This window comes from Heptranchias perlo, chromosome 17 (assembly GCF_035084215.1).
Source record: "Heptranchias perlo isolate sHepPer1 chromosome 17, sHepPer1.hap1, whole genome shotgun sequence".
NCBI classification, from domain to species: Eukaryota; Metazoa; Chordata; class Chondrichthyes; order Hexanchiformes; family Hexanchidae; genus Heptranchias; species Heptranchias perlo.
The window spans coordinates 20584046-20601528 of record NC_090341.1 but is presented as its reverse complement, the minus strand read 5'-3'; the positions used below and the strand labels follow the sequence as shown (position 1 = coordinate 20601528).

At 42.1% G+C, this 17483-nt stretch overlaps 1 protein-coding gene across 1 annotated transcript in view; it reads left to right on the top strand.

The window, feature by feature from the left end:
- The window catches only part of acad9 (acyl-CoA dehydrogenase family, member 9), a 63265-nt gene that overhangs the window by 35582 nt on the left and 10200 nt on the right, over positions 1-17483 (top strand). Inside the window, exons 15-16 of the mRNA XM_067998686.1 lie at positions 6089-6166; positions 15801-15929. Of these exons, the coding sequence (XP_067854787.1) occupies positions 6089-6166; positions 15801-15929 (207 nt within the window). The remainder of the gene's footprint in view (positions 1-6088; positions 6167-15800; positions 15930-17483) is intronic.

Genomic DNA, 17483 nt, shown 5'->3' with positions numbered 1-17483 from the left:
GGGGATATTGTCATTGACAATGGGGAAATGGCGGACATATTGAACGATTACTTTGTGTCAGTATTTACAGTAGAAAAAGAGGATAGCATGCCGGAAATCCCAAGAAAACTAATATTGAATCGGGGACAGGGACTCGATAAAAATAATATAAATAAAGCAACAGTAATGAAGAAAATAATAGCACTAAAGAGTGACAAATCCCCACGACCAGATGGTTTCCATCCCAGGGTTTTAAAGGAAGTAGGTGAGCACATTGCAGATGCCGTAACTATAATCTTTCAAAGTTCTCCAGATTCAGGAACTGTCCCTCTGGATTGGAAAATTGCACATGTCATTTCACTTTTTAAGAAAGGAGAGAGAGGGAAACCAGGGAATTATAGACCAGTTAGCCTAACATCTGTTGTGGGGAAAATGCTGGAGTCTATAATTAAGGATAGGGTGACTGAACACCTCGAGAATTTTCAGTTAATCAGAGAGAGCCAGCATGGATTTGTGAAAGGTAGGTCGTACCTGACAAACCTAATTGAATTTTTTGAAGAGGTGACTAAAGTAGTGGACAGGGGAATGTCAATGGATGTTATTTATATGGACTTCCAGAAGGCATTTGATAAGGTCCCACATAAGAGACTGTTAGCTAAGATAGAAGCCCATGGAATCGAGGGAAAAGTACGGACTTAGTTAGGAAGTTGGCTGAGCGAAAGGCGACAGAGAGTAAGGATAATGGGAAGGTACTCACATTGGCAGGATGTGACTCGTGGAGTCCCGCAGGGATCTGTCTTGGGGCCTCAATTATTCACAATATTTATTAACGACTTAGATGAAGGCATAGAAAGTCTCATATCTAAGTTTGCCGATGACAAAGATTGGTGGCATTGTAAGCAGTGTAGATGAAAACATAAAATTACAAAGCGATATTGATAGATTAGGCGAATGGGCAAAACTGTGGCAAATAGAATTCAATGTAGACAAATGTGAGGTCATCCACTTTGGATCAAAAAAGGATAGAACAGGGTACTTTCTAAATGGTAAAAAGTTAAAAACAGTGGATGTCCAAAAGGACTTAAGGGTTCAGATACATAGATCATTGAAGTGCCATGAACAGGTGCAGAAAATAATCAATTCGGCTAATGGAATGCTGGCCTTTATATCTCGAGGACTAGAGTACAAGGGGCAGAAGTTATGCTGCAGCAATACAAAACCCTGGTTAGACCGCAGCTGGAGTACTGGGAGCAATTCTGGGCACCGCACCTTCGGAAGGACATTGGCCTTGGAGGGAGTGCAGCGTAGGTTTACTCGAATAATACCCAGACTTCAAGGGTTAAGTTACGAGGAGAGATTACACAAATTGGGGTTGTATTCTCTGGAGTTTCGAAGGTTAAGAGGTGATCTGATCAAAGTTTATAAGATATTAAGGGGAACGGATAGGGTGGATAGAGAGAAACTATTTCCGCTGGTTGGGGATTCTAGGAGTAGGGGGCACAGTCTAAAAATTAGAGCCAGACCTTTCAGGAGTGAGATTAGAAAACATTTCTACACACAAAGGGTGGTAGAAGTTTGGAACTCTCTTCCGCAAGTGGCAATTGATACTAGCTCAATTGCTAAATTTAAATCTGAGATAGATAGCTTTTTGGCAATCAAAGGTATTAAGGGATATGGGCCAAAGGCGGGTATATGGAGTTAGATCACAGATCAGCCGTGATTTTATCAAATGGCGGAGCAGGCACGAGGGGCTGAATGGCCTACTCCTGTTCCTATGTTCCTAAGACTTCAGTAATTTTGTTTTCATATAACATAAAGTATTATTTGGTCCACTAATTTACAGTATTGAATAAGTCAAATTGTTTTCTATTAAATGATATTCTAGGATTGTTATCTATGTTTTGGTGATTTAAGTGTACAATTCTATGCATTTTCTATTTAAAAATGTAAATTACGGCATGTTACAGCACAGAAGCAGGTCATTTGGCCCATCATGCCTGTACTGGCTCTTTGAAAGAGCTATCTAATTAGTCCCACTCCCCTGTTCTTTCCCCATGGTCCTGTAAATTGTTTCTCGTCAAGTATTTTTCCAATTCCCTTTTGTTCAAATGTCTAATTTCCTCAGCAGTGAAATTAAAGCCTGTGACCAATAGATTGGCATGCAGGTACTTGACGGGCTGTTCCATCATGTTTACAGAAATCAATGTATCAATGCATTCGCCAGAAATGGAAAAGCCTGGTTTGTTTTTGTTAAAAGAAATGATGAACTATTTAAATAACTTACTTGGATGTAGCAATGAGTGAGTCAGACCATGAAGGTCTCGGGTTTCCCTGGTCTGTGATAACCAACCTCAGCGAGGACCATAATGAGTTTACTGCAACTGGATGCCAGGTGAAGACAGAATCGGGCTCAGTGTCTAGGCCAGTGTTGTCCAGTAGAAACTGCTGACTAATCACAGGTGTAGCTACGACGACACCCGTTTGAGCCACATGCACAAATCTTAGTAGAAAACGTCTTATGTACACTCACACAATACAGGTAAATGCACTTCATGTGTATATTTACTTAGCAAACATAGAATCATAGAAAGTTACAGGCACAGAAGGAGGCCATTTGGCCCATCGTGTCCGTGCCGGCTGAAAAAAAGCTATCCAGCTTCATCCCACTTTCCAGCACTCGGTCCGTAGCCCTGTAGGTTGCAGCACTTCAAGTGCACATCCAAGTACTTTTTGAATGAGTTGAGGGTTTCTGCCTTTACCACCCTTTCAGACCCCCACCACCCTCTGGGTGAAAAAATTCTCCTCAGCGCCCCTCTAATCCTTCTGTCAATTACTTTAAATCTATGCCCCCTGGTCACTGACCCCTCTGCTAAGGGAAATAGGTACTCCCATCCAATCTACCTAGTCCCATCATAATTTTATGTGCCTCAATTAAATCTCCCCTCAGCATCCTTTGTTCCAAAGAAAACAACCCCAGCCTATCCAATCTTTTCTCATAGCTAAAATTCTCCAGCCCTGGCAACGTGCTGGTAAATCTCCTCTGTACCCCCTCTAGTGCAGTCACATCTTTCCTGTAATGTAATGTGATGATCAGAACTGTACGCAGTACTCAAGCTGTGGCTTAACCAATGTTTTATACAATTCTAGCATAACCTCCCTGCTCTTATATTCAATGCCTCGGCTAATAAAGGAAGATATCCCGTATGCCTTTTTAACCACCTTATCTACCTGTCCAGCTACCTTCAGGGATCTTTGGACATGCACTCCAAGGTCCCTTTGTTCCTCTATACCTCTCAGTATCCTCCCATTTATTGTGTACTCACTTGCCCTCCCCCACCCTGGTCAAATGCATTACCTCACGCTTCTCTGGATTGAATTCCATTTGCCACTTTTCTGCCCACCTGAACAGTCTATTGATATCTTCCTGCAGTCTACAGTTTTCCTCCTCACTTTCAACCACATGGTCAATTTTTGTACCATCTGCAAACTTCTTGATCAAACCCCCCACATTCAAGTCCAAATCATTAATATATTCCACAAAAAGCAAGGGACCTCGTACTGATCCCTGCGGGACCCCACTGGAAACAGCCTTCCAGTCGCAAAAACACGCATCAACGATTACCCTTTGCTTCCTGCCACTGAGCCAATTTTGGATCCAACTTGCCATGTGGGACCTTGTCAAAAGCCTTGCTAAAATCCATGTACACTAATCAAACACGTTACCCTCATCGCCCCTCCTTGTTACCTTCTCAGAAAATTCAATCAAGTTAGTCAGGCACAACCTTCCCTTAACAAATCCATGCTGACTGTCCTTGATTAACCCGTGCCTTTCTAAATGACAATTTATGCTGTCCCTCAGAATTGATTCCAATAATTTGCCCACCACCTAGGTTAGACTGACTGGCCTATAATTACTTGGACTATCTCTTTCTCCTTTTTTAAATAATGGTATAATGTTAGCAGTCCTCCAATCCTCCGGCACCATGCCTGTAGCCAGAGAGGATCAGAAAATGATGGTCAGAGCCTCCACTATTTCATCCCTTGCTTCTCAATAGCCTGGGATACATTTTATCTGTGTCTGGCGATTTATCTACTCTCAAAGATGCTAAACCCTTTAGTACTTCCTCTCTCGCAATGTTTATTCCATCCAATATTTGACACTCTTCCTCCTCCTTACCTACAATCTCTGCATCGTCCCCCTCTTTTGTGAAGACAGACGCTAGTATTCATTAAGAACCGTACCCACATCGTCCGCCTCCACACATAGGTTACCTTTTTGGTCTCTAATAGGCCCTACTCTTTCCTTAGTTATCCTCTTGCTCTTTATGTATTTATAAAACATTTTTGGGTTTTCCTTAATTTTACTTGTCAGTATTTTTTCATGCCCTGTTTTTGCTTTCCTAATTTCCTTTTTTATTTCACCCCTGCACTTTCTAAACTCCTCTAGGCTTTCTGCAGTACTGAGCTCTCCGTATCTGACACAAGCTTCCCTTTTTTGCCTTATCTTGCCCAGTATGCTCCTTATCATCTAGGGGGCTCTAGATTTGGCAGTCCCACCCTTTTTCTTTGTGGGAACATGTTTACTCTGGACCCCTTGAATCTCCCCCTTGAATGCCTCCCACTGCTCTGACACTGATTTACCTTCAAGTAGCTGTTTCCAGGTTATTTTTGCTATATCACTTCTCAGCTTAGTAAAATTGGCCTTTCCTAATTGAGAACTTTTACTCCTGTTCTATCTCTGTCCTTTTCCGTTACTATGCTAAATCTAACTGAATAATGATCACTACCACCAAAATGCTCTCCTTTCACCTGCCCAGCTTCATTCCCTAAAACTAAATCCAGAACAGCCCCCCCCCCCACTCTTGTTGGGCTTGCTACCTACTAAAAAAATTTCCTCCATATGGTTTCTGATTCCCTATTTGAAAATGTGGAACAAAAGTTTAGAGGAGTGTCTTATTCAAAGTGCTTTCCATGTGCAGTTTGGAAAAAAGTTATCAAAATATTTAGTGACTTGAGAATATCAATTCTTGACTTTCAACTGAGATCAATGAGGGTCAGGTCTTCTGCAAGGTCAGTTTCTGATGTCACCAACAAAAGTAAGCCAGTGTGTCTCACAGCAGCTGGTACTGAAGGTTTTTGGGGTCATGCAACTCTCAACTGTCAGGCCAGGCCAGTCCGAAGCTATGGTCCCATTGCTTTCAACGAACTGCTCCCTGGTGCTTACATTTGTTGGTGATGTCACAAAACAGCTTAGTGGCAAGAAACCATTAAGGTTTGGGTGCTTCAAATAGAAAAGCACTTTCCTTTCCCTTTAAAATCAAAGAAATTATTATGTATATTGATTTATTAAAGAATTTATTGTAGTCTGCAATCAGAGAAAGTTAGTCATTTAAAAATTTAATTCAAAGGTGGCCCAATTGCCATAGTGTTGGAATGCCCATTTAGAGGGCAGAGCTAGAAGTCAAGGTTTGAAAAACGTTTGAACCTGGCTATCTTATTTTGGTATATGTTGCCGCCTCTTTGATGGAGTAACCTTATGATACCAAAGCACTGTGTGTCTTGGCAAAGAGGTAAAAATCTGGTGAGAATATAGCAACTTGTACAGATTGAAATTGAAAGTGACAATGAACATAAGAAGTAGTAGCAGAATTAGGCCATACAGCCCCTCGAGCCTGCTCCACCATTCAATAAGATCGTGGCTGATCTTCTACCTCAACTCCACTTTCCTGCTTTATCCCCATATCCCTTGATTCCCTTAGTGTCCAAAAATCTATCGATCTCAGTCTTGAATATATTCAACGACTGAGCACCCACAGCCCTCTGGGGTAGAGAAGCCCAAAGATTCACAACCCTCCGCGTGAAGAAATTTTTCCTCATCTCGGTCCTAAATGGCCGACCCCTTATCTTGAGACTATGACCCCTAGTTCTAGACTCTCCAGCCAGGGAAAGCAGCCTTTCAGCATGTACCCTGACAAGCCCTCTAAGAAGGATGATGGAATAGAGGGATGATGGAGAAATACAAGTTGTATCAAGTGCATTATATATTCGAGCCAATCTGCAATGCTTGCTAACATTGATTAAAGGGAATATTTGAAATTGTTTCCCACAGGAGAGTGCCAAAAAAATGGAGGAGAATGTATATTTTTTGGGATCCACAGTGGAAAACTTATTGTACAGATATGGCAAGGTAATTAGAACTTCGCTATTCTAATATAATGTGTTTGTGGCAAGAAAATATTTAACTATGCTGTAAAAGTACAAACATTTTAAGCTGTAAGTTTGTTTTTTTGAAGACATCTTTATTACATAACTGGTGGATCTCCCATGGCATTGGAAACAGTAAGTTGAAGAACATGTTTTCTGTCTCACCTGTATCCTGATGTCTTGATGTTTAGCTCTCTCTCTCCTGCTTCTCTCTCCTTAACTCTTGTTTCCTTCTGCTTCTGTGTTTTCCTTTCAGGGATGTGGTGGGGGTATGGTATCGTGGGGAAAATTCCACCCCTACATTCCTACTTGCTCCCCCTAAGCACTCCCTTATCCCTCATATACTGCCCCCCTGTCCATCTCCCTCAGAGATTTTGTTTGCCTGCAATGTACAACTTGTTTTCTTTTTTAAAAAGGAATCAAATTAGAATAAGGAAAGTCACGCTGTTTCTCTCTGTCTCACAGGTGTTAGCAATTAGAACGTTTCATTTTCTGTCTTCGCAAAGGTGAGATAATTAGAGAGGTTCTCTGTTGATTCAAAATTCAATTGGTATTTTGTTGAAAAATTAACTAAATTACCCTGAAGAAGGACTTACTCACCTGCTTCATGCACACATAAAAACACTCAATATAAACTTTACCTGAACAAAACTTTTCAAATTTGAAAAAATAAAGTGTAAACTGCTAGAAGCTAACGAAGAATACTTCATCAGTACAGATCATTGGTACTTGTGCTTTCTGGGAAATTAGGTACACTGCACATGATCAGACTCCACAATCTGAATACCACTAACAGCTTTAAAAATATTAAATCCAAGCCCAGGCTTTTGGGGCAGGCTAAGGCCTTCAAATAAAACTTTAATAAAGACATTGAAAGAATTAAAATGGCAAGCAACCAGTAGGTCAGGGTCACGCTTACAGACAGAGTGAAGGTGTTCAATGGTTTGCTTGTACTTCTTTCAATTTAGTATACTGTATCTGCTGCACACAATGTGGTCTCCTCTACATTGGAGAGACCAAATGCAGACTGGGTGATCGCTTTGCTGAATGCCTCCACTCTGTCCGCAAGTATGACCCTGACCTGCCCGTCGCTTGCCATTTTAGTTCCCCTTCCCACTCCTACTCTGACCTCTCTGTCCTCGACCTCTTACACTGTTCCGATGAAGTTCATCGTAAGCTCAAGGAACAGCGCCTCATCTTTTGTTTAGGCGCTTTACAACCTTCCGGACTCAACATTGATTTCAATAACTTTGGATCGTAACCACTGCTCCCATTTTTTTTTGGTCAGCTAGTGCTGGTAATGGTTCTGTTGCTGCCATTTACAGCTACTCCTGATCAATCTTTTGTTTCTTAACCTGTCCCATTACCACCTTCCTTGCCTTGCACCATCATCCCTTTTGTCATTTAATCACTCGTGTCCTCTACCCTATCACAGATCTTCCCTTTTGTTCTTTCCTCCCATTCCCTCCCTCCCCCCAACTTTCCCAGGCTCTGTACTTGCTCAAAAACTTTAACTCTTTTAACATCTTCCAGTTTGGATGAAAGGTCTTCAACCTGAAACGTTAACTCTGTTTTTCTCCACAGATGCTGCCTGACTTGCTGAGCTTCTCCAGCATTTTCTGTTTTTATTTCAGATTTCCGGCATCCGCAGTATTTTGCTTGTGACCACAGGAAATTAGGTTCTGTACAGGAAGTGTACACGGATGTAAAATCTTAAGATATATAGATACATGCATGTGATATGTTTATAAAGTGAATTAATTTTTTTTGCTTTGGGAATGGTCACAAAAGCCAATTTTTACAGAAGAGAAAATGCAATTAGAGAGTGGATACCTGTGGGGAACATGCCTCCTAGAAATTAAATCATGAAATGCAAGTGAGATATAGGCCTCATTGCTCAATGATTTACTTTGACATACAGCATTGTTATTTTGAAGTGAATTCTACTTGCAGCATATCTAGCGTCAATATTTAATATCAAAATGGTGTTTTTAATAGTGGTGTTTAGTGACCGCACGGAAGTCAGGTGACAGGGTTTAATACATTAGTGATATGGCCCATTTCAGTTGAGTGGAACATTGCGACCTCTATCTTTCTTCATGCGGAGCTGTTAAGAGAATAGATCCTGAAAAGAGGACAGCAAGAGTAGAAAAAATAAATGGGAGACTGACCAATTCAGACCAGGCTATTTGTAAGGAGTAAATGATAAGGAGAGAAACCAAACAGAGCACAGCCAAGTGACTGGCATAAATATGGCAGGAGTGCCACAAACCATAAAGAGAATGAGCAGAAGTTGGACTTAATGATGGAAATAAATCAGGGACTCATTTGCAATGGACCAGCATATTAAACTACCAAGCACCCGCTGTGCAGCAAATGGTATTATAAAACGCTCGTATTTTAATGCAGTATTTCTGCATTTGACAGTGAAGTTAGGTTATGTAAACAGACTCTCCAAAAAAAAAGCACTATGTCATGGAAAAATAAAGCACTGGTAACAATCTTCACAATCTATATTAATCTGGATATCTGTGTTGGAGGGACTGTCTGCTAGTTCGAGGATTGCACTGGTGTTGGAAACCTTGGGTGAGAAAAAAATCACTACAATCAGATCTAGGTGCGATAAAGGAATGGGCCCACTTTTGGCAGATGATGTTTACTGTCAGTAATGGTAATGTTACGCCTGAGTTTGATAATACTTTGTAGAAAAGATAAGTGGGATGTGGGATGTTGGATGATGTGCCTCACTGACTTGGAACTTGTTTAGAATGCCTTATGAAGTTGGAGAGGAATCTTCCCAGATTTTTTTCACTCTGAATTGGTTTAGCATTTCTTTTTAATAATTGTCATTCTTGAGATGTGAGGATCACTGGCAAGGCTGGTATTTGCCCATCCCTATTTGCCCTGAGGTGGTGGTGGTGGACTGCTGTAGTCTGTGTGGTGAAGGTAGTTCCCGTAATACTGTTGTATAGGGAGTTCCAGGATTTTGACCCAGCGACGATGGAACGGCAGTATATGTCCATGTCAGGATGGTATGTGTCTTGGGGGTGACAGTGTTCCCATGCACCTGCTACCCTTGTTCACCTAGGTGGTTGACATCGTGGGTTTGGGAGCTGCTATCGAAGAAACCTTGGTGAGTTGCTGCAGTGCCTCCTATAGATAGTACATACTGCAGCCACATTACTCCAGTGGTGGAGGGAATGGATGTTTCGATTAGTGAACTGTTTTGACCTGGATGGTGTTGAGCATCTTGAGTATTGTTGCAGCTGCACCCAACCAGACACTTGGAGAGTGTTCCATCGCACTCCTGACTTTTTCCTTTTAGGTGGTGGAGAGGCTTTGTGGAGTCAGGAGGTGAGCCACTTGCTGCAGAATACTCAGCCTTTGACCTGCTGTAGTAGCCATGGCATTTATGTGGCTGTTCCAGTTGGGTTTCTGGTCAATCGTGACCCCTCACCCCAGGATGTTGATGGTGAGGGACTCAGTGATGGTAAAACCATTGAATGTGAAGGGGCGGTGCTTAGGCTTTCTCTTGTTGAAGATGGTCATTGCCTGACACTGTGTGGTATGAATATTACTTGCCACTTGTCATCCCAAACCTGGATTCTGACCAGGTCTTCCTGCATGTGGGTATGGACTGCTTCATTATCAGAGGAATTGCAAATGGAGCCAAACACTGTGCCATCATGAGTGAACAGCACCACTTCTGACCTTGCGATGGAGGGAAGGTCATTGATGAAGCAGCTGAAGATAGTTGAGCCTAGATTGATACCCTGCAATAGTCCTGTGACGATGTCCTGGGGCTGAGATGATCAGCTTCTAACAACCACAACAATCTTTCTTTCAGCCAGGTATGACTCCAGCCACTGGAGAGTTTTCCCCCGATCCCCACTGACATCAGTTTTGCTAAGGCTCTTTGGTGCCACACTTGGTCGAATGTCAAGGGTGTTGCAAAGTGATCCACATTCCATAAATACATTTCAAAATCCAAGAGTCAGATCAATTTGACAGATTTTATTGAACAGTGCACATTAGTAATACAAGCAAGCAATACGTATATGCACTCACCAGCAGGAGACGCTAGGGGCTAGAAGCATCACCACTCCAGGCTGTTCCTAATACTGAGTTCACCTAACTAAGGGTTTCATACCATACTTATACCTTTACTTGAAACACACCTACTGTGCAGTTTCTTTGCTAACAACTGTCACTCATCCTGTCTCAGCAGATATCACATGATTGGTTTCAGCGTAGAAGTGAGAGATATGGGCCCCAATTCTTATCTATCCCAGACCTCAAGACTGCTGAATCATTCCCCAATTATTATCTATACTACACTTTACATTAACTATCCTTGTTCTGTTTTATCTCCGTCTTCCTCTGTTTTATCTCAATCTTCCTGTCACTGAGGTCAACTAATCAACTAATTCTTTGTGCCACACTGCACGTTTACCTTTTGAGCCTTCACAATATATGCTGACTATCTCATCATGCTTATGCCCATGCCAAGCCATTTAACCTATCGTTATAAACTATCCTACAAAGGGCAGAGACTGTCTCCTCACCTCTGGAATTCAACATTTGAGTCTGTGTTTCGACCAAGGCTCTAATTGGAGCTGAATTGTCCTGGCAGAACCCAAGTTGAGCATCAGTGAGCAGGTTATTGGTGAGTGAGTCCCGCTTGATAGAACTGTTGATGCCTCCTTCCATCGCTTTGGGAGAAGGTAGATTGGGCAGTCATTGGCCAGGTTGCATTTGTCCTGCTTTTTGTGGACAGGACTTACCTGGGCAATTTTCCACATTGTCATGTTGATGCCAGTGTTGTAGCTGTACTGGAACATCTTGGCTTGGGGTGCAGATAGTTCTGGAGCACAGCCAGGATGTTGTTGGGGCCCGTAGCCGTTGCTATATTCATAGAATCATAGAAAGGTTACAACATGGAAGGAGGCCATTTGGCCCATCGATTCCATGCCAGATCTATGCAAGAGCAATCCTGCTTGTCCCACTCTCCCATCCTATCCCAGTAGCCCTGCAATTTTTTTCCTTTCAAGTACTTATCCAGTTCCCTTTTGAAAGCCATGATTGAATCTACCTCCACCACCCCCTGCAGTGCATTGCAGATCCTAACCACTCGCTGTGTTTAAAAAAAAGGTTTCCCTCATATCACCTTTGGTTCTCCTGCCAATCACCTTAAATCTATGTCCACTGGCCTTCCGCCAGTGGGAACAGTTTCTCTCTACTCTGCCAAGACGCTTCATGATTTTGAATACCTCTATCAAATCTCCTCTCAACCTTCTCTGTTCCAAGGAGAACAGACCCAGCTTCTCCGGTCTATCCACGTAACTGAAGCCACTCATCCCTGGAATCATTCTAGTAAATCTCTTCTGCACCCTCTCTCTTTCCTAAAGTGCGGTGCCCAGAACTGGACGCAATGCTCCAGTTGTGGCCGAACCAGTGTTTTATGAAGGTTCATCATGACTTCCTTGCTTTTGTATTCTATCCCTCTATTCATAAAGCTTCCCATATACTTTTTTAACCGCTTTCTCAACCTGCCCCACCACCTTCAACGATTTGTGTACATATACCCCCAGATCTCTCTTTTCCTGTATCCCTTTTAGAATTATGCCCTTTAGTTTATATTGCCTCTCCTCATTTTCCTACCGAAATGTATCACTTTGCATTTTTCTGCGTTAAATTTCATCTTCCACGTGACTGCCCATGCCACCAGCCTGTCCAAATTCTCTTGCAGTCTATCACTATCCTTCTCACTGTTCACTACAATTCCAAGTTTTGTGTCATCTGCAAATTTGGATTCAAGTCATTAATATATATCAAGAAAAGCAGTGGTCCTAGTACTGACCCCTGGGGAACACCACTGTACACCTCTCTCCAGTCTGAAAAACAGCTGTTCACCACCACTGTCTGTTTCCTGTTACTTCGCCAATTCTGTATCCATGCTGCTACTGTCCCTTTTATTCCATGGGATTCAATCTTCATGACAAGCCTATTATGCGACACTTTATCAAACGCCACATCAACTGCATTGCCCTCATCGACCCTCTCTGTTACCTCATCAGAAAACTGTCAAGTTAGTTAAACTATCCAGTGCATTCATTTGTTGATGTCATGTGAAGTGAATCAAATTGGCTGAAGACTGGCATCTGTGATGATGGGAAACCTCAGGAGGAGACGGTGAAAGATCATGCACTTGGCATCTTTGGTTGAAGATGGTTGTAAACGCTTCAGCCTTGTTTTTTGCACTTGTGCTGGGCTCCGCCATCATTGATGATGGAGATGTTCATGGAGCCTCCTCCTCCTGTTAGTTGCTTTGACCTGATCCATTGGTTGTGGGATTGCTTAGCTCTGTCTATAGCATGACAGCATAGGATATAGAGGCATTGGAAAGGGTGCAAAAAAGATTCACAAGGATCATACCAGAACAGAGAGGATGTCCTTATCAGGAAAGGCTGAACAGGCTGGGGCTTTTTTCTCTAGAAAAGAGAAGGGTGAGGGGTGACCTGAGGTCTTTAAGACAATAATAGGGTTTGATCGGGTAGACGTAGAGAAAATGTTTGTACTTGTGGGGAAGTCCAAAACTAGAGGTCACAAATATAAATAGTCCCTAATAAATCCAGTAGGAAATTCAGGAGAAACTTCTTTACCCAAGGAGTGGTGAGAATGTGGAACGTGCTACCACAAGGAATAGTTGAGGCAAATAGTATAGATGCATTTAAGGGGAAGCTAGATAAGCACATGAGGAAAGGAATAGAAGGGTATCCTGATAGGGTAAGGTGAAGTAGGGAGGGAGGAGGCTCGTGTGGAGCATAAACGCCGGCTAGATCAGTTGGACCGAATGGCCTGTTTCTGTGCTGTAGTTTCGATGTAGCTCGATGCTGCTTCCACTGTATGTAGTTTTGTGTTGTAACTTCACCAGGTTGACACCTCATTTTCAGGTACACCAGTTGCTGCTCCCTGCATACTCTATTGAACTAGGCTTGGTCATCTGGCTTTATGATAATGGAGGAGTAAGAGATATGTAGGGCCATGAGGTTACAGATTGTGGTGGAATACAATTCTGCTGCTGATGGTCCACAGTGCCTCTTGGAAGCGCAGTTTTGTCTCTCCCAGAAGATTACATGTGTTCTGGTGGGTGTGGAGCGTTGGGGATAAGCATGATCATGACTGTGGGACAGGCTCGATGGACCAGCTGGTCTTTTCCTGTCCGTCGTTTTCGTATGTTCGTTAGGTCCACCTGCAACAACTTTGGTTAACTTAGGACACTTCCTCCTTGTAACTGTTTACGTTTATAAGACTTTACTTCCAACGTACTTGTAAATATTTAATGCAGGTTGCCTAAGGTGTCTCGCATCAAAAGACTCAGTATGGGAAGATGACATCAAACCAACTGTCCTTTTTCCGGCAACTTCCCCAGCCTGTCTTCCTAACTGGCATCTTTTATTCACACTGATCTCAAAGGCAATCACAGAAACAAATTCAGCAAGTTGGAAATAGTGAAATTTAAATTTCAAATTATAGACTAATTATACCCCTGCATTAAAGTCCATTCTCTTTTGAGAGACCCTTGACTGGGGCCAACATACTGCCCCATGATTGTTGCAGCTTCATGTATTGACATAGGTTGGTTGTAAATGCAATTACAAACGTAACCCTTTTTTTAAGGAGAACTTCTTGATCAGTTTTGTGCTAGTTTCTTTTAAATTCTGCAAAAGTTCCAGAAGACTTTTTCTTCCCAGTTAATGTTTGGAACACTGAAGTCCTCTGGCATCTTCCACTAAACAATGATTTAGTGATTTACAAATTCCGCCAAACATTTCAGAAAGGAATCAAGAAATGCAGACTTGAGACTCTTGGTCCAATTAATAAAGCAGAAATAGTTGCAAATAATTGAAACAAAGCAAAAGAAAGCATCATGGTTATCTTTTCATGTATACATATATTTACAACTGATGCCAACACATAATGGTGCGTCTTACAGCTGCAATCAGAGCATAACAGGGTGGCCCCAGCTGAAAAGCCTTTTGAAAGGGTTCACTTCTATGCAAGCGTCTAACTGACTTATAAATTTAAGTTTAAATAGTAGATGCAGGTTAAAAAAAAATCTCCTCCCTAGGGCAATTTGTGCACCCATATATGAGATCAGGAAAGAGAATTTTCCCAAGACAAACAGCTGCTTTGAGGAAAACATATAATTATACAGGTACCTAAGTGTTATAGAAAGGATAAACCAGAGCACCGATTCAAGTTAGAGCATTACTGCAAAACAAGGGGACGTAGGTACGAACAGGTGAAAGTCAAATTCAGGATTGGTCAGGAAGGACTTTGAACTCCATTCACTGGCCACCAACTCCATCCCTCTCCCTGGGCACTGTCTGAGGCTGAACCCGACCGTTCGCAATGTTAGCATCCTATTTGACCCTGAGATGAGCTTCTGACCACATCCACTCCATCACCAAGACCACCTACTTCCACCTCCGTAACATCGCCCGTCTCCACCCCTACCTCAGCTCATTTGCTGCTGAAACCCTCATCCATGCCTTTGTTACTTCCAGACTGGAATATTCCAATGGTCTTCTGGCTGGCCTCCCATCTTCCACCATCCATAAACTTGAACTCATCCAAAACTCTGTTGCCCTAACTCAAACCAAGTCCCATTCTCTCATCACCCCTGTGCTCACTGACCTACATTGATTCCCAGTCTGGGAGCATCTTGATTTTAAAATTCTCATCCTTGTTTTCAAATCCCTGCATGGCCTCGCCCCTCCCTATTTCTGTAACCTCCTCCAGCTCTAAAACCCTCCGTGATCTCTGCGCTCCTCCAATTCTTGCATCTTGCGCATCCTCGATTTTAATCGCTCCACCATTGGTGGCCGTGTCTTCAGCTGCCTAGGCCCTAAGCTCTAGAATTCCCTCCCTAAACATCTCTGCCCCTCTACCCCTCTCCCCTCCTTTAAGCCACTCCTTAAAACCTACCTCTTTGACCAAGCTATTGGTCATTTGTCCTAATACCTCCTTATGTGGTTCAGTGTGAAATTTTGTTTTATAACACTCCTGTGAAGCGCCTTGGAATGTTTTACTATGTTAAAGGCGCTATATAAATGCAAGTTGTTGTAAAGAGTGATCAATACCTAGAATAGCATTCTGGGTAGGCTGATGAAGGCAAAAACTCTGGAATAACTTCAGGAGATGACGTGCAGGAGGTCTGTAAGTTTCTATGAAATTATCAGCTGGACAGGCCAAATGGCTTCCCTCACCTCTGCTTGTGTTGTGGCGTGGTGACCCTCTAAATAAGCTCCTGATGCAGCAGTTTGAAAAGCTTTCTTCATTAGTTCACGACTCCGTCAGTGGACTGAATCCTAGTGTAAGATGGATTCAAGTATTGTCTGAGCACAATTTTGTTAACAAGTAGTTTATTATGGTGAAAACAAGACATATTCTCGCTTCTCAAGGAGGAATTTCACCCCCATATTTTTGAAACCTTTTCATATTTAACCACACCGAGTCAGATGTTGAAATGGTCAAACTTACTAAATTTCTAGTGAGTTTCACTTTTTTACAAGATAAATTTATCATAAAATTACGTGTCTCTCCCTCTTCAGACTATTGTAGAAGAGCAGCTGGTAGTGAAGAGAGTGGCTGATGTTCTTATTAATCTTTATGCCATGACTGCAGTTATCTCGAGAGCTAGTCGCTCTATCAGCATTGGCCTTCGCAATCATGACCATGAGGTAGGTGCATACTATCTAAACAACGAGTATCAGTCCTTTTAAGTCTACAGTGAGACCATCTGAATTACAATGATCTGCTGAAATTTTGGGATAACGCCTTGTCTTCAATAATTGGGTTATATATTTAAAATTACAATAAAAGCTAATTATGTAGAACTTTATCTTAGCAAGGTGTCTTAAAGAACAAAAGGAACATGGCCTCTAAAATAATACATTTTTAGTGCTGGTACGAGAATTGCGTCCTAAAAACTACCTTTTCTCTGTTCCTATAGTTGATGAATGAAACCAGTTCAAATCTCTTGAAATTAAACACCTTGTCTATAAAGTTCATGTGAAGCCTATAGCAAATGTGACTATTACAGATGGGTTTTTGCTGTGTGACTTCATTGGGAAGCTTCTTAACTCAAAATTTGTAAATTTCCATAGTTCTGATGAGCAAATCTTTTTAATTTGTGTGGCCAGGATTATGAACTGCAAGAGACTGAATGGGTAGTGAAAGTAAATTGAAAAAGGGGAAGAAAAAAATAAAGTTAAGTGGGGGCTGGGGTTGAGGAGGAGAATAAGGAACCCTGTGAACCCTGGCCAGAGAAAAATTCATCGCTCTTTTCCTTGCAAATATTGATTTTGAAACTGAGATTTGTGTGTCTGTTTTTGTATACACTTCTGTGTACCTCCCTTTGATTTTCTTTTCACCCATTCTTAGTTTGACTGGATTGTGTGTTATTCCGTGTCAAGGAGCTGTCCTGCAGTTAAGTCTCTCTAGCTCTATAACTGGCCGCTAGGAAGTATGCAGGAAGCTAGCCTAGGATAAGTCGTGCACTTTTTCCCTTTTTGTTTCCTTCACCTTGGTGTACAGCAGCTCTTGGCCTCTGCTCATTGATTCCCCCAAGGGGATGACAGAGATTACAACTCAATGTGGGGGCATTTGCAGATGCAAAACAATTTCCTGACACTCCATAGTACAGCATGAGTCCCCTGCCCCTCAACACAATTGCATCAATGTGTTTGTGTAAGACCAGTAGTCCAGAAAATCATCAGCTTGGTTTAACAGCGATGATGATATTCCAGTTGACAACATTGGTTCATCATTTTTCCTGCAAGTGCCACATATGAAATATGATTCCAACATATTCCACATTTTTGGAAACTATTACTTTTGCCCACTCTGACTCTTATCCAGATAATAGACAGGAGTAATTCAACAATTCTTCCTTTATGGAATGAATGTTTATTATACCATAGTCTCTTTCCCCCCCCCTTGGCAGCTACTGCAGCTTTCCAACTAATACTTTCCACTCGATTCCTCTACATCACCTCATCTGTGATTGATATAGAAGGCTGATTATCATGGGTCTCCTGATTGATTTGCCGGAGATGGAACAATCCCCTGATAGCTCCAGGCTGTTAGTTGCTCAGCGGGCTGCTTTTACAAATTCAGCTCATGAACAGAATATGGACTTTTACGCACATTACGAATGCAAATTTGCATAACAGCCACATACCATTGGACTCAGAAGTCTCATTTAGTTAAGAAGTCTGCTTTCAGAACAGTGG